At 41.6% G+C, this 15,568-nt stretch overlaps 2 protein-coding genes across 3 annotated transcripts in view; one reads left to right on the top strand and one right to left on the bottom strand.

The window, feature by feature from the left end:
- The first annotated feature begins 5,865 nt into the window (after positions 1-5,865).
- serpinh1b (serpin peptidase inhibitor, clade H (heat shock protein 47), member 1b) lies at positions 5,866-9,975 on the top strand. 2 transcript variants are annotated; one of them, XM_062552697.1, is made up of 6 exons: positions 5,947-6,011; positions 6,887-6,930; positions 7,636-8,249; positions 8,359-8,457; positions 8,583-8,815; positions 8,959-9,975. In XM_062552697.1, exons 3-6 carry the CDS (start codon positions 7,667-7,669, stop codon positions 9,259-9,261), a joined length of 1,218 nt encoding a protein of 405 aa, XP_062408681.1. In that variant the 5' UTR covers positions 5,947-6,011; positions 6,887-6,930; positions 7,636-7,666; the 3' UTR covers positions 9,262-9,975. The 2 variants fall into 2 exon arrangements, with proteins under 2 accessions (XP_062408680.1, XP_062408681.1); XM_062552696.1 differs by lacking the exon at positions 6,887-6,930 and having other exon boundaries at positions 5,866-6,011.
- Positions 9,976-12,609: 2,634 nt separating this feature from the next.
- The window catches only part of gucy2f (guanylate cyclase 2F, retinal), a 9,161-nt gene continuing 6,202 nt past the window's right edge, over positions 12,610-15,568 (bottom strand). The window contains exons 14-20 of the mRNA XM_062553067.1: positions 15,080-15,272; positions 14,658-14,832; positions 14,344-14,442; positions 14,137-14,231; positions 13,306-13,391; positions 12,978-13,075; positions 12,610-12,658 (exon numbers count right to left, since the gene is read on the bottom strand). Coding sequence (XP_062409051.1) covers positions 12,636-12,658; positions 12,978-13,075; positions 13,306-13,391; positions 14,137-14,231; positions 14,344-14,442; positions 14,658-14,832; positions 15,080-15,272 — 769 coding nt within the window. The 3' untranslated portion in view covers positions 12,610-12,635. The remainder of the gene's footprint in view (positions 12,659-12,977; positions 13,076-13,305; positions 13,392-14,136; positions 14,232-14,343; positions 14,443-14,657; positions 14,833-15,079; positions 15,273-15,568) is intronic.

The raw sequence follows: 15,568 nt of genomic DNA, 5'->3' as shown, positions 1-15,568 counted from the left end.
CCTATGCATCTAAGGGTTAAAAAGGGCCCAGGAATATTAACACAGAATGTAAAAAAAACAGTTAGAAAAAAGCCTGTGTTACCCTACTGATGTCTGAATGTACACCATCTAACATCGGCCCAGCTCTCTTGCAATACCACACTGTACCACATGTTGTGCTGTATTAAATATAATCTAGTCAGTCAAGGAGTGGCATGCGGCTGCGTTCGAGAACATCTGCAGCCTACAGTGCTCCACATAGCACCATTAACCCTGCCGGTTCTTTCTTTCTGGTGACATGCCAGCATTATTTTTTGAAAATTAGTTTTTAGCTACTGTACTAATAGATGCACCAGTGCACTGAACACAAGTGCACCATATGAGTAGGTCTACAGAATATGGAGAAGTGAATATGAATACATGAAATGATGAATTACATGCTTGAAGATGTGTATCCGAGACAATGATGACATCAAGTTCCTCTTTGGGGGGTTTTCTGGAGGATGTGTCTGTGTTACATCGATCCCTGTTCAGTGGTGACCGGCCCCCCATCCATGAATGAGTATGGAGGGGGCAGATCAGAATTGGGTCATGAACTTGCAGTGTTGGAAAGGGTGCAAAAGATCATAGTAAAACAAATGAATGAAAATTAAAACAATGAATCAGTCTTAGGAAGTGAAATTCTTTGAGTAGACAGCTTTTGTGCGCTGTGCATTGTGAAATATCTATCTATCTATCTATCTATCTATCTATCTATCTATCTATCTATCCATCTATCTATCTATCTATCTATCTATCTCTCTATCTATCTCTCTATCTCTCTTTATACATTTTGATTTGAATTTATTGGAAGTGGAGGAAATCATATGGTTAAACATATTTTTTACATTTCCATCTCATTACATGCAGTAATGCAGTGATCTCCAATTTCAGGAGGAGGTGAGGTGGAAATGACCTCCGAGCCCTCCAGCCAAATCAAATTTAGACATTAAACTAAATATGCACTCTTAACTACTGTGTCTGCATCAAAAGTTCTTGACCTTAATTAAAGTCTGAGCCTCTTGAGGCTCTTACAATTAAAGACCTTTTATGACTGTCAAAGTTTGTTCATGCGCGTGCGTGCGTGCGTGCGTGCGTGCGTGCACAATAGAGATAGGGAGAGAGAAAGAAATGCACATAGTCCACATAGACATTTCGATTTTTTGTTCTCAGTTATTTTGTGTATACAGTGCCTATAGAAAGTTATCATACCCTTTTGAAATAGTTACTTTTTTTGTCTTACAGCCTGAAATCAAAACCCATTTTAAAAAAAAATCTTTTCCAGTTTTATTTACAAATGTAGCTGTACAACATCAAAATAATGAAAAAAAAGTCAACAGTTCTGAAAATTAATAAAAAATTAAAAACTAGAATAACAGGGTTGGAAAAGTCATCATACCCCTGACTTAATACTTTGTAAAACTTCCTTTTGCTTTCATTACAGCCATCAATCTGTTTGGATATGTCTCTATTATAGCTTTGCACACCTAGATAGGGGAATATTTGCCCAATTTTCCGTGCAGAAATGTTAAAATTTAGTCAAATTCTGTAGGGAATGGCGATGGACTGCTCTCTTCAAGTCAATCCACATATTTTCTATAGGATTTAAGTCAGGGCTCTGACTTTGCCACTCAAGGATATTCACCATCCTATCCTTAAGCCACTGCTTTGTTCTTTTGGCAGTATGTTTAGGATTTTTGTCGTGTTGGAAGGCGAATGACCTCCCCATCCTCAGCTGTTTAGGAGAGGGACGCAGGTTTTCCTCAAGAATTTTGGTGTACTTGGCAGCATCCATTTTCCCTTCTATCCTGACCAATTGCCCAGTCCCCGCTGAAGAGAAACATCCCCAAAACATAATGTTGCCCCCACCATGCTTCAAAGTAGGTATGGTGTGTTTTGGGTGTGTTTGGGTGTGTATACTGTGTTTGGTTAGCGCCTGGAGCTCAGTCCAAAAACTTCAATCTTAGTCTCCAAAAAGTTCGATCTTAGTCTCATCTGACCATATAAGCTTTTTCCACATGGTAGCAGAATATTCCAGATGTGTTTTTGCACTGAACTCCAAGCGCAATGTTTGGCGAAAACCAACACAGTACACCACCCAAAACACACCATACCTAGTGTGAAGCATGGTTGGGGCAACATTATGTTGTGGGGATGTTTCTTTTCAGCGGGAACTGGGCAATTGGTCAGGATAGAAGGGAAAATGGATGCTGCCAAATACACTCACATTCTTAAGGAAAACCTGCGTCCCTCTCCTAGACAGCTGAGGATGGGGAGGTCATTCGCCTTCCAACACGACAATAATCCTAAACATACTGCCAAAAGAACAAAGCAGTGGCTTAAGGATAGGATGGTGAATATCCTTGAGTGGCAAAGTCAGAGCCCTGACTTAAATACTATAGAAAATATGTGGATTGACTTGAAGAGAGCAGTCCATCGCCATTCCCTACAGAATTTGACTAAATTTTAACATTTCTGCACGGAAAATTGGGCAAATATTCCCCTATCTAGGTGTGCAAAGCTATAATAGAGACATATCCAAACAGATTGATGGCTGTAATGAAAGCAAAAGGAAGCTTTACAAAGTATTAAGTCAGGGGTATGATGACTTTTCCAACCCTGTTATTCTAGTTTTTCATTTTTTATTAATTTTCAGAACTGTTTACTTTTTTTTCATTATTTTGATGTTGTACAGCTAAATTTGTCAATAAAACTGGAAAAGATTTTTTTAAAAATGGGTTTTGATTTCAGGCTGTAAGACAAAAAAAGTAACTATTTCAAAAGGGTATGATGACTTTCTATAGGCACTGTATATATGGCTACTTAATAAAAATGTGTTTTTGAATTCGAGTTGAGTTTTTCAGAGAGACAGGGAGAGTGAGTGAGTGTGTGAGAGAGCGTATGCTATTATGTTTATGATTACATCACCACTAGGGGGCTTCCTCAGCACACGTTCACGTTAGTTGTGGGTCAAATGTTGCCTGACATCAAATCTCAGCAGGCCACTTCAGAACTATGACCTATTACCAGGGGATACAGATTGAAATGAACATGGTCATAATAAATGGCCTAATTAAGTTAAAAAGCGGTTTATTCTCAGAATTCATGGTGTCTCCTTCAATAAGTAGTAATTAGAATGCAAGTTTGTCCTATAATGTAAAGTAAAGAGCTGGGCGATATGACCAAAATCACGAAATAAATCATCTCATTTCCCATACATGATATGTCACATGTAGTAAATGTCCTGTAAATTCAATGATACTTAACTACTTAATAACACACACCATAATCATCATTAAGAGTAATCTAAGAACAGAAAAACTAAAAAAAAAGACATGATAATTTGCCAAAACAATAGTCAAACAGTAAAAACACATAATAAGTTAAGGTAAGGTAAGATTTTATTAAATCCCACAAGTGGGAAATGTACTTGTTACAACAGCACAATAGCACAGTAAATAAAGGTAAATAAAAGACAGAATGTCCAGCATACCAGCACACTTAAAAATCACTCAATGATTGATGATTGATGAATAATCAACATTAAGGATCATTAAGAAAAGTAAGAAAAGTAATAATAATAATATTTTTTTTTAAAAAAAAACTGATAACTTGTAGTTATGGATGAGCAGTTATTTCAAGTACCAATTCTGTAAAATATGTAATGTTGATAAAAAGTTGCATCAGTGGATGAAAGTTTGATTTGCCATTGCATCATACGCCAAACTTGGCTGCTCCTCCCTCCAGCCGAGTCTGTTCAGATTCAGCCTCAGCGCTCACGGAGCCGCCATGACAACTCAGAAGGAGTCCCAACTCTCCTGAGCTGAAGCTGTTTGGTCACACAGGCAGTGGATTAGCCTACTGAGAAGGCTCTGATTTGCCAACCAGTTATATTAACAGGAAATGTACTGTTTAGGAAAAGACCATAGTGGTATCAACAACTAACAAAATGGTGCTGTAGGAAAATGCATACATAAGTGTTTTAATGATGACCTGGTGCAACAGCATTTACACAAGTAAATACAAACCTGGAAACTGGAAAATGCGTTCAATGATTAGATTGTACAAAATGCACTGAATGATCTTCTGGAGTTCAGGCTGTGTATGAGTTCTATCTTTTTATCTGACCTACATTTGCTTTTTGTTGAATTGTGTGTTTTCTGTTTCAGTGATGTTAGTCTGCATTCATCTCACCTTTAAACCCCAAGAGAGCTGCAATCTCACTTAGAGCCCAGTACGTGTGTCCCAGGTAATCAATAAACTCCACCATTTAAAACATCCAAGCCAAGAGTAATTGGCTCATATAATGTGATGGAGAAGTGTCTTGGGACTAAATTACTACTGACTCTGTTTATATAGCTTGATTAAGCAAAAACATTACATTTGTTTTGGATGTACTGTATATAAAACATGATTCTTTGTTCTAATCTTTTAGATTTTTCACATGAACAAATGATGACCTTGATATTGTTTGAATACTTTAGGAAGAAAAATTTACCACAGACATTAGCCTCCATAATCAATGAGAAATTCTTTGAAGAAAGAGCTTTGTTTCTTCTCTCTTTTGCGCCTTACAATGAAGTCCTCCTCTGAAAGCAATCAAAGCTCACTACATAATAAGGATGTGTGAGGGCAGGACTAACAGAACTCCACATGTTCGGCATGCCTCCTCCATAGCCCCCAGGTGCATGTTTTAGCACCCCACCCAACCCCAACCCCAACCCCCCAAACACCCCCTGACAGGGCAGCCGATGAAACACCCTCAAAACATTAGACGCAACATGCATCTTCTTTTTTAAGGATATTCAAATGAAGTTCAATAGCCTCAATTCATGTTCACCTTTTTGTAGCCCATATGGCAGGTCTAAACAGTTGTTGGAATTTCAATGTTTACTGACTGTGGAATGACAAACACACCCTGGGGCTTGCTCTCATGGGCCTGTGTGGGAACAGAGCTATGGGTTCGCCGGTGCGGGGGTTGTGAGATGATCAGAGCTATGGGTGTGGGGGTTGTGAGATGATCAGAGCTGTAGGTGTGGGGGTTGTGTTGTGAGATGTGCAGGGTATCCCCCCAGCTTGTGTCTATTGAGATCCCAGTGCTCAGGGCAACTGTACTTATCTGATGGCTGCCTCCACTCTCCACTATTGTTTACTACATGTAGTTTGAAGTTGTGCTCTCACTGTGTTTCTTCACCTGTGGAGAAATATCATGTTAAATGTAAAAAAGATTAAAGATACATCTTAAAATCCAAATTGTAAAAAATGCAAAAAGAACAGCCCTTAGTTCATGAGTAGTTTATAGCAGCGGTTCCGACACCCCACCCAGAATAAGCCGGCAATCATGGACGTCGGATGAGACGTGGCATGGTGTGGGGGTGGGGAGGAGTGGAGGAAGAGGGGATACAGAGATACTAGGAAAAGACCAACTAAAATGCAAACTCTTGTAAGTCAACAGTTCAGTTAGAGTAATATTTCTTCAAGTGTTGGTTATGATAAAGACTGTTCCAATGATTTAGTAAAATGTCAGTGGACAATCTATGTCCTAATGTCTCAATATGTCTCTATGTCTCAATAAATCTCCCTTTACAGCTGTGGACAGCTGTGGACAGCTGTGGACTGGCAATGAGAGCTCTTTTATGTGAGCATCTTTTGGAATGCTTATTTCTGCATCTATTCATTCAAAGTATGAGGATTTAACAGGACAACTGTAATATTACTCTGAGCTCTAGAGCACTAGGCAGTCCAAATGGGCTTTAGGACCTAGCAGAGAAACGGGAGCGTCGGAGGTCACTGGATCCAGAGGGAGGTCTCTCTCCCAGCCTCACAAGGAATGTGGATGGCCTCATTTGCATATGCCTCTGCCCAACTTCTAGAAGTTTCTCCTTTGTCAGTATATAGGTCTGCTGACTGTTCCACTGCTCTACATCTCCACGTTACTGATAAGCAGAGAGAAGCCGTGCACCGCTGGAACACACCCTGTGTTTGTTTGCAAGGTAGGACTGCAGGAGTCAATGCAAGTTGTTCACTTTTCCTTCCTGTGGGGGAGTATTTTGTCCCTCAGTGGAGTAAAAGAAAATGTTTCTGTTGTGCAATAAGGATATGGTCAATGTTCAGGGCAAACTGTCTTCTATGGCTTTCTTTGTAACGGATTTGTGCTTGTGATTAACTTTTGTGTACAGTATGTGCCTTGCACTCATGCATGAACCACTTGCTCTAAATGATTAATTTTGCTCTGAGTCATGGTAAAAGAATCTAGGACATGTTGTCTCGTCTTTGTTTCGAGCTACAGTATACAAAATAGGTTTTCCACTGAGAAAGGGAATAGGAATAACTCAGATACAGAGCAATATGTTGTTTTTTGTGTTAAAGAGGATTTATAACGGTGCACGCCTGCATTTTATCCCTGCTTATGCATGTTTTTAACTTCACTGGGCACTTATCATCTCCTACTCTCAGAAAGACTAATGAATCAGACACTCCAGGAGACAGAATGTTATCTTTTGCAAATTCACATGCATTTTGATCTTTCATTATAGATGAGGTAACCATACTGTAGATGAGAAAAGAGTTAGGGAGGGGCTTTCCATTTTTCCATCTATGAGACCTCCTCATCAGGAACATGGATAGTGGTCCACTCTGGCAAAGCTGATTGGCCAGAAGTTTGTTTTAGAACTTTCAACCAATAGGACCTGCCTACGTGTCTCTGTCTGAGTGCATGTGTCCATGTGGCATTTTGGGACATTCAATTATAGCCTCTTGGCCCTTTGCATGGGAAGAGGCATCTGACAGGGGGAAAAACCTTCCAATGGATTTGAACTACTTTGTAATATTTTCTGTAGAGATTACCCATACACCTCTTGTCTTTCAGAATGAAAATCGAAAACGTTGACAACACTATGAAAACGTATCAAGGTATCTATAGATGGTGCATAGCTAAGGAAAACTAAGCTATGTCAGTAAATGCTGCAGCATTCTGTGTGATTATTATGCATTTCCCACCGTGACTCACCGATGATGTCCCAGGACAGCAGCCACTCCTCACACCTATAACCTCAGGCCACGCTCTCTGCTGGAGTCTTTGTCAGATGTAGAACACCGTTGTCTTTGTTGTTTGTCTCTGTCTTTAACCTAAGAAGTGTTGGTGTTTTTTTTTTTTTTTTTTTAACTTAAGCTCCCACATAATTCAATTAGTAACCAACTCTCTGCTGTTTACCTCACACACTCCTCACACATCAATTAAGGCTCAGGGATACAGGAGGGAAAAACATGCCTGTATAAAATATGTGGGTCGTTAGGGCTCAAACTGATTAGGACCTGAACTAAAAGCACCCTCTTGTCTACCCAGCTCCTATAGCCCACTGCAGGGGAGATGCTGCTGCTGAAGTGGCAACAAAAAGAATGTTCTAGAGAGCCTCCCTCAGTCAGCCAGTCAGCCGTTCAGGCTGTATGGAGTTCATGTATAGACATGCTCTCACTCCAGCTAGACACAAAGTCACAAAGAAACTATCAGAGCTGACTTTGGGCATTTCTATTGGTCTCATGTTTCAGGAAGGCTTGTGGGCTTCTTTTTAAACTGGGTAATTTAATTTTCCATTTTCATTTCCTTCTACCCTGTAGACATTCACCGCTGCTCCCAAGCTCAGACAGAATGTGGCTGACGAATGCTGTAGCCTTTCTCCTCCTGACTCTGGCCGCCTCTGCTGAGGAGCCGAAGCTCAGCAGCCATGCCACCACGCTGGCAGACAACAGCGCCAACCTGGCCTTCAACCTCTACCACAACGTGGCCAAGGAGAAGGACCTGGAGAACATCCTGATCTCCCCTGTGGTGGTGGCCTCCTCTCTGGGCATGGTGGCCCTCGGGGGCAAGGCCTCCACCGCCTCTCAGGCCAAGAGCGTGCTGAGCGCCAACAAGCTGAAGGACGAGCAACTCCACAGTGGCCTGTCCGAGCTCCTGTCAGAGGTGAGCGACTCTGCTAAGCGCAACGTCACCTGGAAGATCAGCAACAGGCTATACGGCCCCAGCTCTGTCTCATTTGCTGATGACTACGTGAAGAAGAGCAAGAAGCACTACAACCTGGACCACTCCAAAATCAACTTCCGTGACAAGCGGAGTGCTGTCCAATCCATAAATGAGTGGGCCTCCAAGTCCACCGATGGCAAATTGCCAGAGGTCACAAAAGATGTGCAGAACACAGATGGAGCCATGCTCATCAATGCCATGTTCTTCAAGCGTGAGTTGTATAATTCGATATTCTTTCATTTCATGGTCATTCTAATTCATTGTTATTCTGGGTTGAAAGTGAATGACAAAAGCACTAAGGACCTGTTGTCTCTCAACAGCTCATTGGAACGAGAAGTTCCATCACAAGATGGTCGACGACCGGGTCTTTTTGGTGAGCCGCTCACACACCGTGGCTGTTCCCATGATGCACCGCACAGGTGAGAGGCTCATCCTCCCTGGTCCCCTCAGATCAGACCCTGCCCCCTTCTTGATAAAACCTCTGTATCTCCAGGGCATGATTGTGATGTGTGCTGAATGTATGGCGCGTTCTGCTCCTCCACAGGCCTGTACGACTTCCACGAGGACACAGAGAACAGGCTGTTTGTGCTGAGCATGCCGCTGGCCCATAAGAAGTCCATCATGCTCTTCATCATGCCCTACCACGTGGAGCCTCTGGAGAGGATTGAGAAGATGCTGACCCGCAAGCAGCTGGACACCTGGATGAGCAAGATGGAGGAGAAGGCAGTCGCCATCTCTCTGCCCAAAGTCAGCATCGAGGTCAGCCATAACCTTCAGGTGAGCAGATGATCTTCTCTTCCTTTAAGATGTGGTTGTACAGCTAGATGTATTTGTACAGCTAGAGTTAGAGGATTGGACTTAGAGTTAAGAGATGTGCATTTTTGCATTTGGTCATATGAATTTTTTATAAACATTTTTAGAAACATCTTGGTGAACTGGGCTTGACCGAGGCTGTGGACAAGAGCAAAGCTGACCTGTCCAACATCTCTGGAAAGAAAGACCTCTACCTCTCCAATGTCTTTCATGCTTCCTCTCTGGAGTGGGACACAGAGGGCAACCCTTTCGACCCCAGCATCTTTGGTAACGAGAAGCTCAAGAATCCCAAGCTGTTCTACGCCGACCATCCCTTCATCTTCGTGGTGAAGGACAACAAGACCAACTCCATCCTCTTCATTGGTCGCCTGGTGAAGCCCAAGGGGGATAAAATGCGTGATGAGTTGTGATGACATGCAAACACTGCCTTAGATATTTTTTTTTGTGGGTGTGTTTGAGAGTGAAAGCCTTTGAGTGTATTTTATCAGGTATGTCTTTACCTCAAGAGCTCATTCCAGTAGAATATTCTATGGACCGTCAAGTTTAGCCTTTTGATCTGTGAATGCATTGTGATCAATTCTCCTGTATGTGCGTGTAAATATCAACCCTTGAATGAAAGGTTAATTGTTTTCCAATATTTTCATCTAATGTTCAGATCATATCCTTTGTCTGAGTCAAACCCATGACAGACAGTATGCTTATATTAAGTAGGATCTCATATTCCCTTCCACAGCAACAGCGTATTATGCAGATTCCACGCTTGCCTGAATTCTCTGAAATGTGCTGAAGTTTTCTGAATTCTCTTTCTTTCAATACGTTTGTGCCATCTACATGTGCCTTACATTATCTTTAATGTTTAAAGACAAAGATTTTAGCACATTTTGAGAACTGAGGTCCACACTCCAGTTTCCAACTTCCACCTTTTCCTCAAACACATTCCTGCATGTTCTTTGTTGTCTGGCTGCCTGCACTGATGTCCTACTTCCTCTGCACTAGAAACAACATACAGATGAAATGCTCCACAGTCACAGGCTGCTGTTACTGAACACCATGAGAAAATTATGATTGGGATGATGCAACAATGCAAGTTTGTATGACATTTTTACAATAAACATTTTTGAAAAGAAAAATCTGGTCTTCTTTTCTGATGGTCAATTTCATTATTTTTAAAGATACTTTTAAAGAATAAAAGCATGATTGCGCAAATAATGATAATGATGAGAGGAAAAGATAGAAAGTGGGTATTCTCTCAGCTTTGCTTCATATGCCCCCAATTATACTACAGTAGTAAGGACAAGGAATCAGACCATTCATTTCCAAATACCAGGTACATACCAAATATTACCCAAATACAATGAAAAGATTAAACTTGGAAAAATTATTGTGTCTACCACAGTTCTAAAGAATTTGTATCACCATTCCAATCTTCCTCTTGTCAGACGGGAAACATTCCAAAATATATATTGGGGGAGAACAGTAGAGAGTCCTTCTACACCTTCAGGGCGCTATTTTCCTCAGGACCTCCAGGGCTAAAGCATAACTTGTATGAAGCATAACAACTTATGGTTGTCGGAATACACATGGGAGTTCAGCTGGCCTTGAAGAAACAATGAGCGATCTCTTAAGACTGGATGTGGAAGCTGCTTACAGTAAAATAGAGTCCGGAGTGCAGGGCTCTCATGGTGAAACAGGAAAGGTTGGCCTAGGAGTTTTCCAACCCTAAATCACTAAGAGGGCTATTGGCTAGTTTCATCACAGTTGTGCTGATATTCACACTGTGGGTTTTTGACCAAAAAAAATGGACCAAAAAAAGCTTGGCCCTGTTTGATATGAAAAGAAAGCTGAATGGCTGCAAGCATGCACATGCACCAGATGATGAATAGTGTGGTGTCATGAGGAGCCTTTGAACTAAAATACAGGGCACCTCCTACAAATCTCTTTGATCCTGTTGCCAGGATTCTTGTTGCCATGGGTATTGACGCTTCCTGGTAATCTTCTAGTCTAATTGATAGTATCGTTAAGCCCCACAGACAGATTCAGTAGGGACAAGAGTGGTTTTAGTGCCACCTGCTGGTCAAGTAAAACTAGAATCAGAGAGTAATGTTATAGGCCAGAAGGGTTCAGATGCAAAAGCCTCTAAATCCGTCTGACCACTTTTCTTTTAAATGAGCATTTTGTATCAGGCTCCTATAGGGTTTCGCCTACAAATCAATATTTCAGACCAGGAAGAGAATGGTATTTAGTGAGTTTTGGAGCTAAATTATTGAAGTAACTTACACTATATGTGAAGAGCATTCACTCACCATCATTATCTCATTTTTGACAAAAGTGGATTTAGAGGCTTTTGCATCTGAACTCTTATTGCTTAATAAATATACAGGCTGAATATGTAAGCTTTTTTAAAAAAGAGAAAAAGCTGTAAATAACACACACAATCTTGTCTGATCACAACAGCAGTAACGACCAAACTACACTTCTTATTTCATATGAACAGATAATAAACTGTGAGCAAAATTAATTGTTTTTATTTAATGTCATTTGTCTTCTACAGATCAATGTCAGAATAGAAAGACTACAATACTGCCTACAATTACAACTTCATGATAGCACTCCTAAGTAAATATCTACTACATATGACCATTACATTCACTCTCTTTTATCTTAAAAATGAATACAATAAATATACAGTGGACCACATTGAGGTGCCTTCAAGTGCAGCAGAGAATAACATCTCTTAAATATGGGCATGGCCCTAAGAAATCTCTGAGTGTCATTAGTTATCAGTCAAATATTACTCTCCTGACCTGACTTAACAGAACATGAGAGCAAGTCTTATCTATGAGTAACTAATGTAAGGCAATGATACTTGTGTTGACCCTAGACTGTGCATCAATCAAACATATGCATATAAAATTATATCAATGCTGCCTATGTCGTATGATACAGTAACGTATAATTCAGACTTCATGCATAACATTTACTGGCACTACATGGATGTGAATTTTTGTGTATTTCATGTTTAATTAAACGATTCATTAGGTTTGGGACAGCCTACCCTAGATTCCCTGACAGCTATACTAGAAGCACATCCCATTAATGCATGGCACAGCCCTCAGAATAGCAAAGACAGGAAATGCTTGTTAAACCTACTGTAACCAGATATCAAAGACTCAAACAATTTACTGTAACATACATCATTAAAAAGCAGTTTAGACAATAGCTTTCCTTTCCATTCCCTTATGATGGTCAACTTCATAGTAAAGGATCAATAGTGGAACAAGACGTAGAGACACCTCCAAATATGAAAGCAAAAATAAAGAGGTGTCTCTCCGCTCCAGTGTTGGGCTATCATATGCTGGGCCACGTGGTGGCCAAAAGTAGCAGCTTGCACTGTTCATTAAGGAGGCAGTCAGTGCACTCGCTTCCCCCACTGGCCTGCAAGACAACTTTCATTTGATTAGAGCCGTGGCTTTCAGCTGCGCTGGCCACAGGGAGATTAGCTAGACCTGTGCTCAATCCTATTAGAGTGGCCCGTGTAAGCCAGGAGTGATCAGGCAGGCTTTATGCACGCTGTTCTCAGCTCGGGGTTGCCATAGAGGTTCCTGCCGTCTCTCTGCCTCTACATCCAGAGGGCCAATAGTTTTGTGTTGTTCCATCAGCTTCTCCTGCTCTTTTCCCCTCTGGTCTTGAGCTCGTAAAATCCGTTCTGTCCTGTGTTGTCCTCAGACCTTGGGCTTGTCCACTTGTCTGTTGGCCTTGCGGAATAAGTCCTTGATCTCTTCTGTCACCATGTCTTGCCAGTTGTCTCTGTAGGACACCAAGTTACAACTGTTTTTACGCAGATATTGATGTTTCACAGATTTCCTTAGCTATGGCTTATGAGAAATGGGTTTCAAACTCAAATTGTATGTGATACATGGTGTCATGTAAAAAGACCATCATTATACAATATGAAAGAAAAAGCAGTAAAAACATAGAAAAGAATCAAATACAAAAAGCACAAAAGCACAAACAATACCACATAAACAAGCTGCATGAGTACCACATAAGAAAACTCTTTTGGCCCAAACGTCACATCACTGCTATCACCAGCTAACACACCACAACAGTGCACACAGGGCACTACCTCCTTGCTTTTGATTTTGGGAATCTGCTAGTTTTTTCTCTGCTTTCCTTTTCTTGTACGCAGCAATGTCTTCAGGATTCAGACCATGATTATTTTCCCTGAGATGGAAGTGGTGAAGTTGCACACGGTGCATGTAAACAAAGTAACACGACACACCGACAGACAGGTTTAATTATGACGCACACGGTGGAAATATTTTCAGATGAAACACTTTGAATGGCTGTAGACATATTTTTCACTTTGAATGAATGGAAGAATATTGTTACAGTTCTGTGTTAACATGAGTATTTTGGACATTAAGAGTCCAATAGTGTGTGTATTCTCTTACCCTGGTTTGATCTCGGGTGGCTTTGGCAGAGGCTTTGTAAAGCCAGATTGGCCCACAAGCCAGTATGTCTCCTCAATACCTTTACCCTGCAGTGGAGAAACAACACCTGGTTAACTTTGGCAGGTTCAACCCTAGTCAGAGAAGTCATGAACAGCCTAGAGCAGCGCTTCTCAAACTGTGGTACGGGTACCACTGGTGGTACGCACACACTCTGTTGTGGTACTCAGGGAGTCTCCAAAATGTTTTATTTCATACAAAATAACTACTTCAAATCATGAAAAACATGTGTAATGAAAATTAAACTAGCTTTGATCTTTCTAGAAAAGAACTAAACAAAACAATGCAAAACAGTATGTGCAATGTAAAACATATTACTGGCCAATGCTACTGTATTTTCATGCTGGTCATAATGGTGGTACTTGGACAGTCTGAGGTGGCACTCATTGTGAAAAAAGTTTGAGAACCAATGGCCTAGAGAGCATCATGAACAGCCTAGAGAGATGAACAGCCTAGAGAGCATCATGAACAGCCTAGAGAGATGAACAGCCTAGAGAGCATCATGAACAGCCTAGAGAGATGAACAGCCTAGAGAGAGCATCTTGAACAGCCTAGAGAGTATCTTGAACAGTCTAGAGAGATGAAAAGCCTAGAGAGAATCTTGAACAGCCTAGAGAGCATCATGAAGAGCATAGAGAGTATCTTGAACAGTCTAGAGAGATGAACAGCCTAGAGAGTATCTTGAACAGCCTAGAGAGCATCATGAACAGTCTAGAGAGCATCATGAACAGCCTAGAGAGCATCATAAACAGCATAGAGAGAGCATCTGCTTACCTTCAGTTCAGTCTTCCCCCTGAGTTCAATCTTATAGCCCTCATTCAAGGAGCGCAGGATCTTCACAGTGCTCTGGTTCACATGAATTCTATAAGCTGAAGAGAGACAGCAGAAAGCACGTCCAACAGATGTACAGCAGATACAGCAGATAAGATGAGAGGTGGATAAGACAACACAACACAACACAACAAAGCTAAACGTGCTCACGCAGTCCTGTGGATTCCATTCGAGAGGCAGTGTTGACTGTGTCTCCAAAGAGACAGTATCGAGGCATGGTCAGCCCCACCACCCCAGCAACACACGGCCCTGCACACACAGAGCACACATGAGCGCACAGCTTCACACCCACCCTGTGCTACTCCAGTTCACATCAAACGCATCCAAATCAAACAAATAGACAAATGCAAAAATGGTCTTAATCTAAAACAGCTATTCCATACTATTCAGTTTCACCTGCTGAAACTGAAATGCCCACAAATGATTGCAAGTAAGGTGCATTAACGGTCAGCTGCACTTCCCACCTGAGTGGATGCCAATGCGTATCCTGACAGGCACCTCTGGCATGTGTCTCATCTTAAAGGTGCCCACAGCGCTCAGGATGTTCAGGGACATGTTGGCCACCTCTTCTGCATGCTTGTTGCCATTCCGCTTGGGCAGACCTGATGCTACCATGTAGGCATCACCAATGGTTTCCACCTACAGGAGCAAAAGCACACATGGCGTTGTGTCTTTAGTGACAGGGAGGTACACAGAGCCCTCTGTCTCTTTGTCATTTGCTATTTCATTCTGCTAGTCTGTGTTTTCAGGTCTACTCTATCGTAACATAGTCAGAACATCTACTGCACCCAACTACAACTGAACACAACTTGTATCTCTTAACTGAACTGTATCAGAATGAAGCAATCCACCTCCATCTACCTGCCTCAGCTCCTTGCAGACTAACCTTGTACACATCATGGTTGCTCAGCACAGCGTCAAAGAGTGAGTAGAGGTCATTTAACAGGTCCACCACTTCAATGGGATCACTGAGAGAGGAGATGGTGGTGAAGCCCACAATGTCACTGAAGTAGATGGTCACCTGGTCAAAGTACTCGGGCTCCACAGTTGCACCTGTCTTTAGTGCCTCTGCCACGGACCTAGAGAGGGGAAATATCATTGGGGGTTCATGCTTTCAAGACATACAGTAGTACTAAAGACATGATGTTGCAGAAATACAGCAATTTCCTGCATATAAGCCCCACTGTGTATAAGCCGCAGTAATGCAAGTTCAAAGAAACAAAACCATATTAACGCCATATTAACTGCCCCCTGCATTGACCTCATAGCGGAAGAAATTTTGCTAAATCAATGTATAAGCCGCGAGTAATAGTCAGGGAATTACGGTATGTGTCTATGTGCAGCCTTGAATAGACCAAGCAGTGAAGTTGGAGTT

Source organism: Sardina pilchardus, chromosome 13 (genome assembly GCF_963854185.1).
Source record: "Sardina pilchardus chromosome 13, fSarPil1.1, whole genome shotgun sequence".
In the NCBI taxonomy this organism is placed as follows: domain Eukaryota; kingdom Metazoa; phylum Chordata; class Actinopteri; order Clupeiformes; family Clupeidae; genus Sardina; species Sardina pilchardus.
The sequence above is the reverse complement of the archived record's forward strand: the minus strand, read 5'-3'. Positions and strand labels throughout refer to the sequence as shown.

Coding starts and splice junctions, on each gene's coding strand:
- serpinh1b (XM_062552696.1), top strand. CDS start 7,667: ATGTGGCTGACGAATGCTGTAGCCTTTCTCCTCCTGACTCTGGCCGCC. Junction 8,250..8,358: donor CAATGCCATGTTCTTCAAGC/GTGAGTTGTATA, acceptor GTCTCTCAACAG/CTCATTGGAACGAGAAGTTC. Junction 8,458..8,582: donor TCCCATGATGCACCGCACAG/GTGAGAGGCTCA, acceptor GCTCCTCCACAG/GCCTGTACGACTTCCACGAG.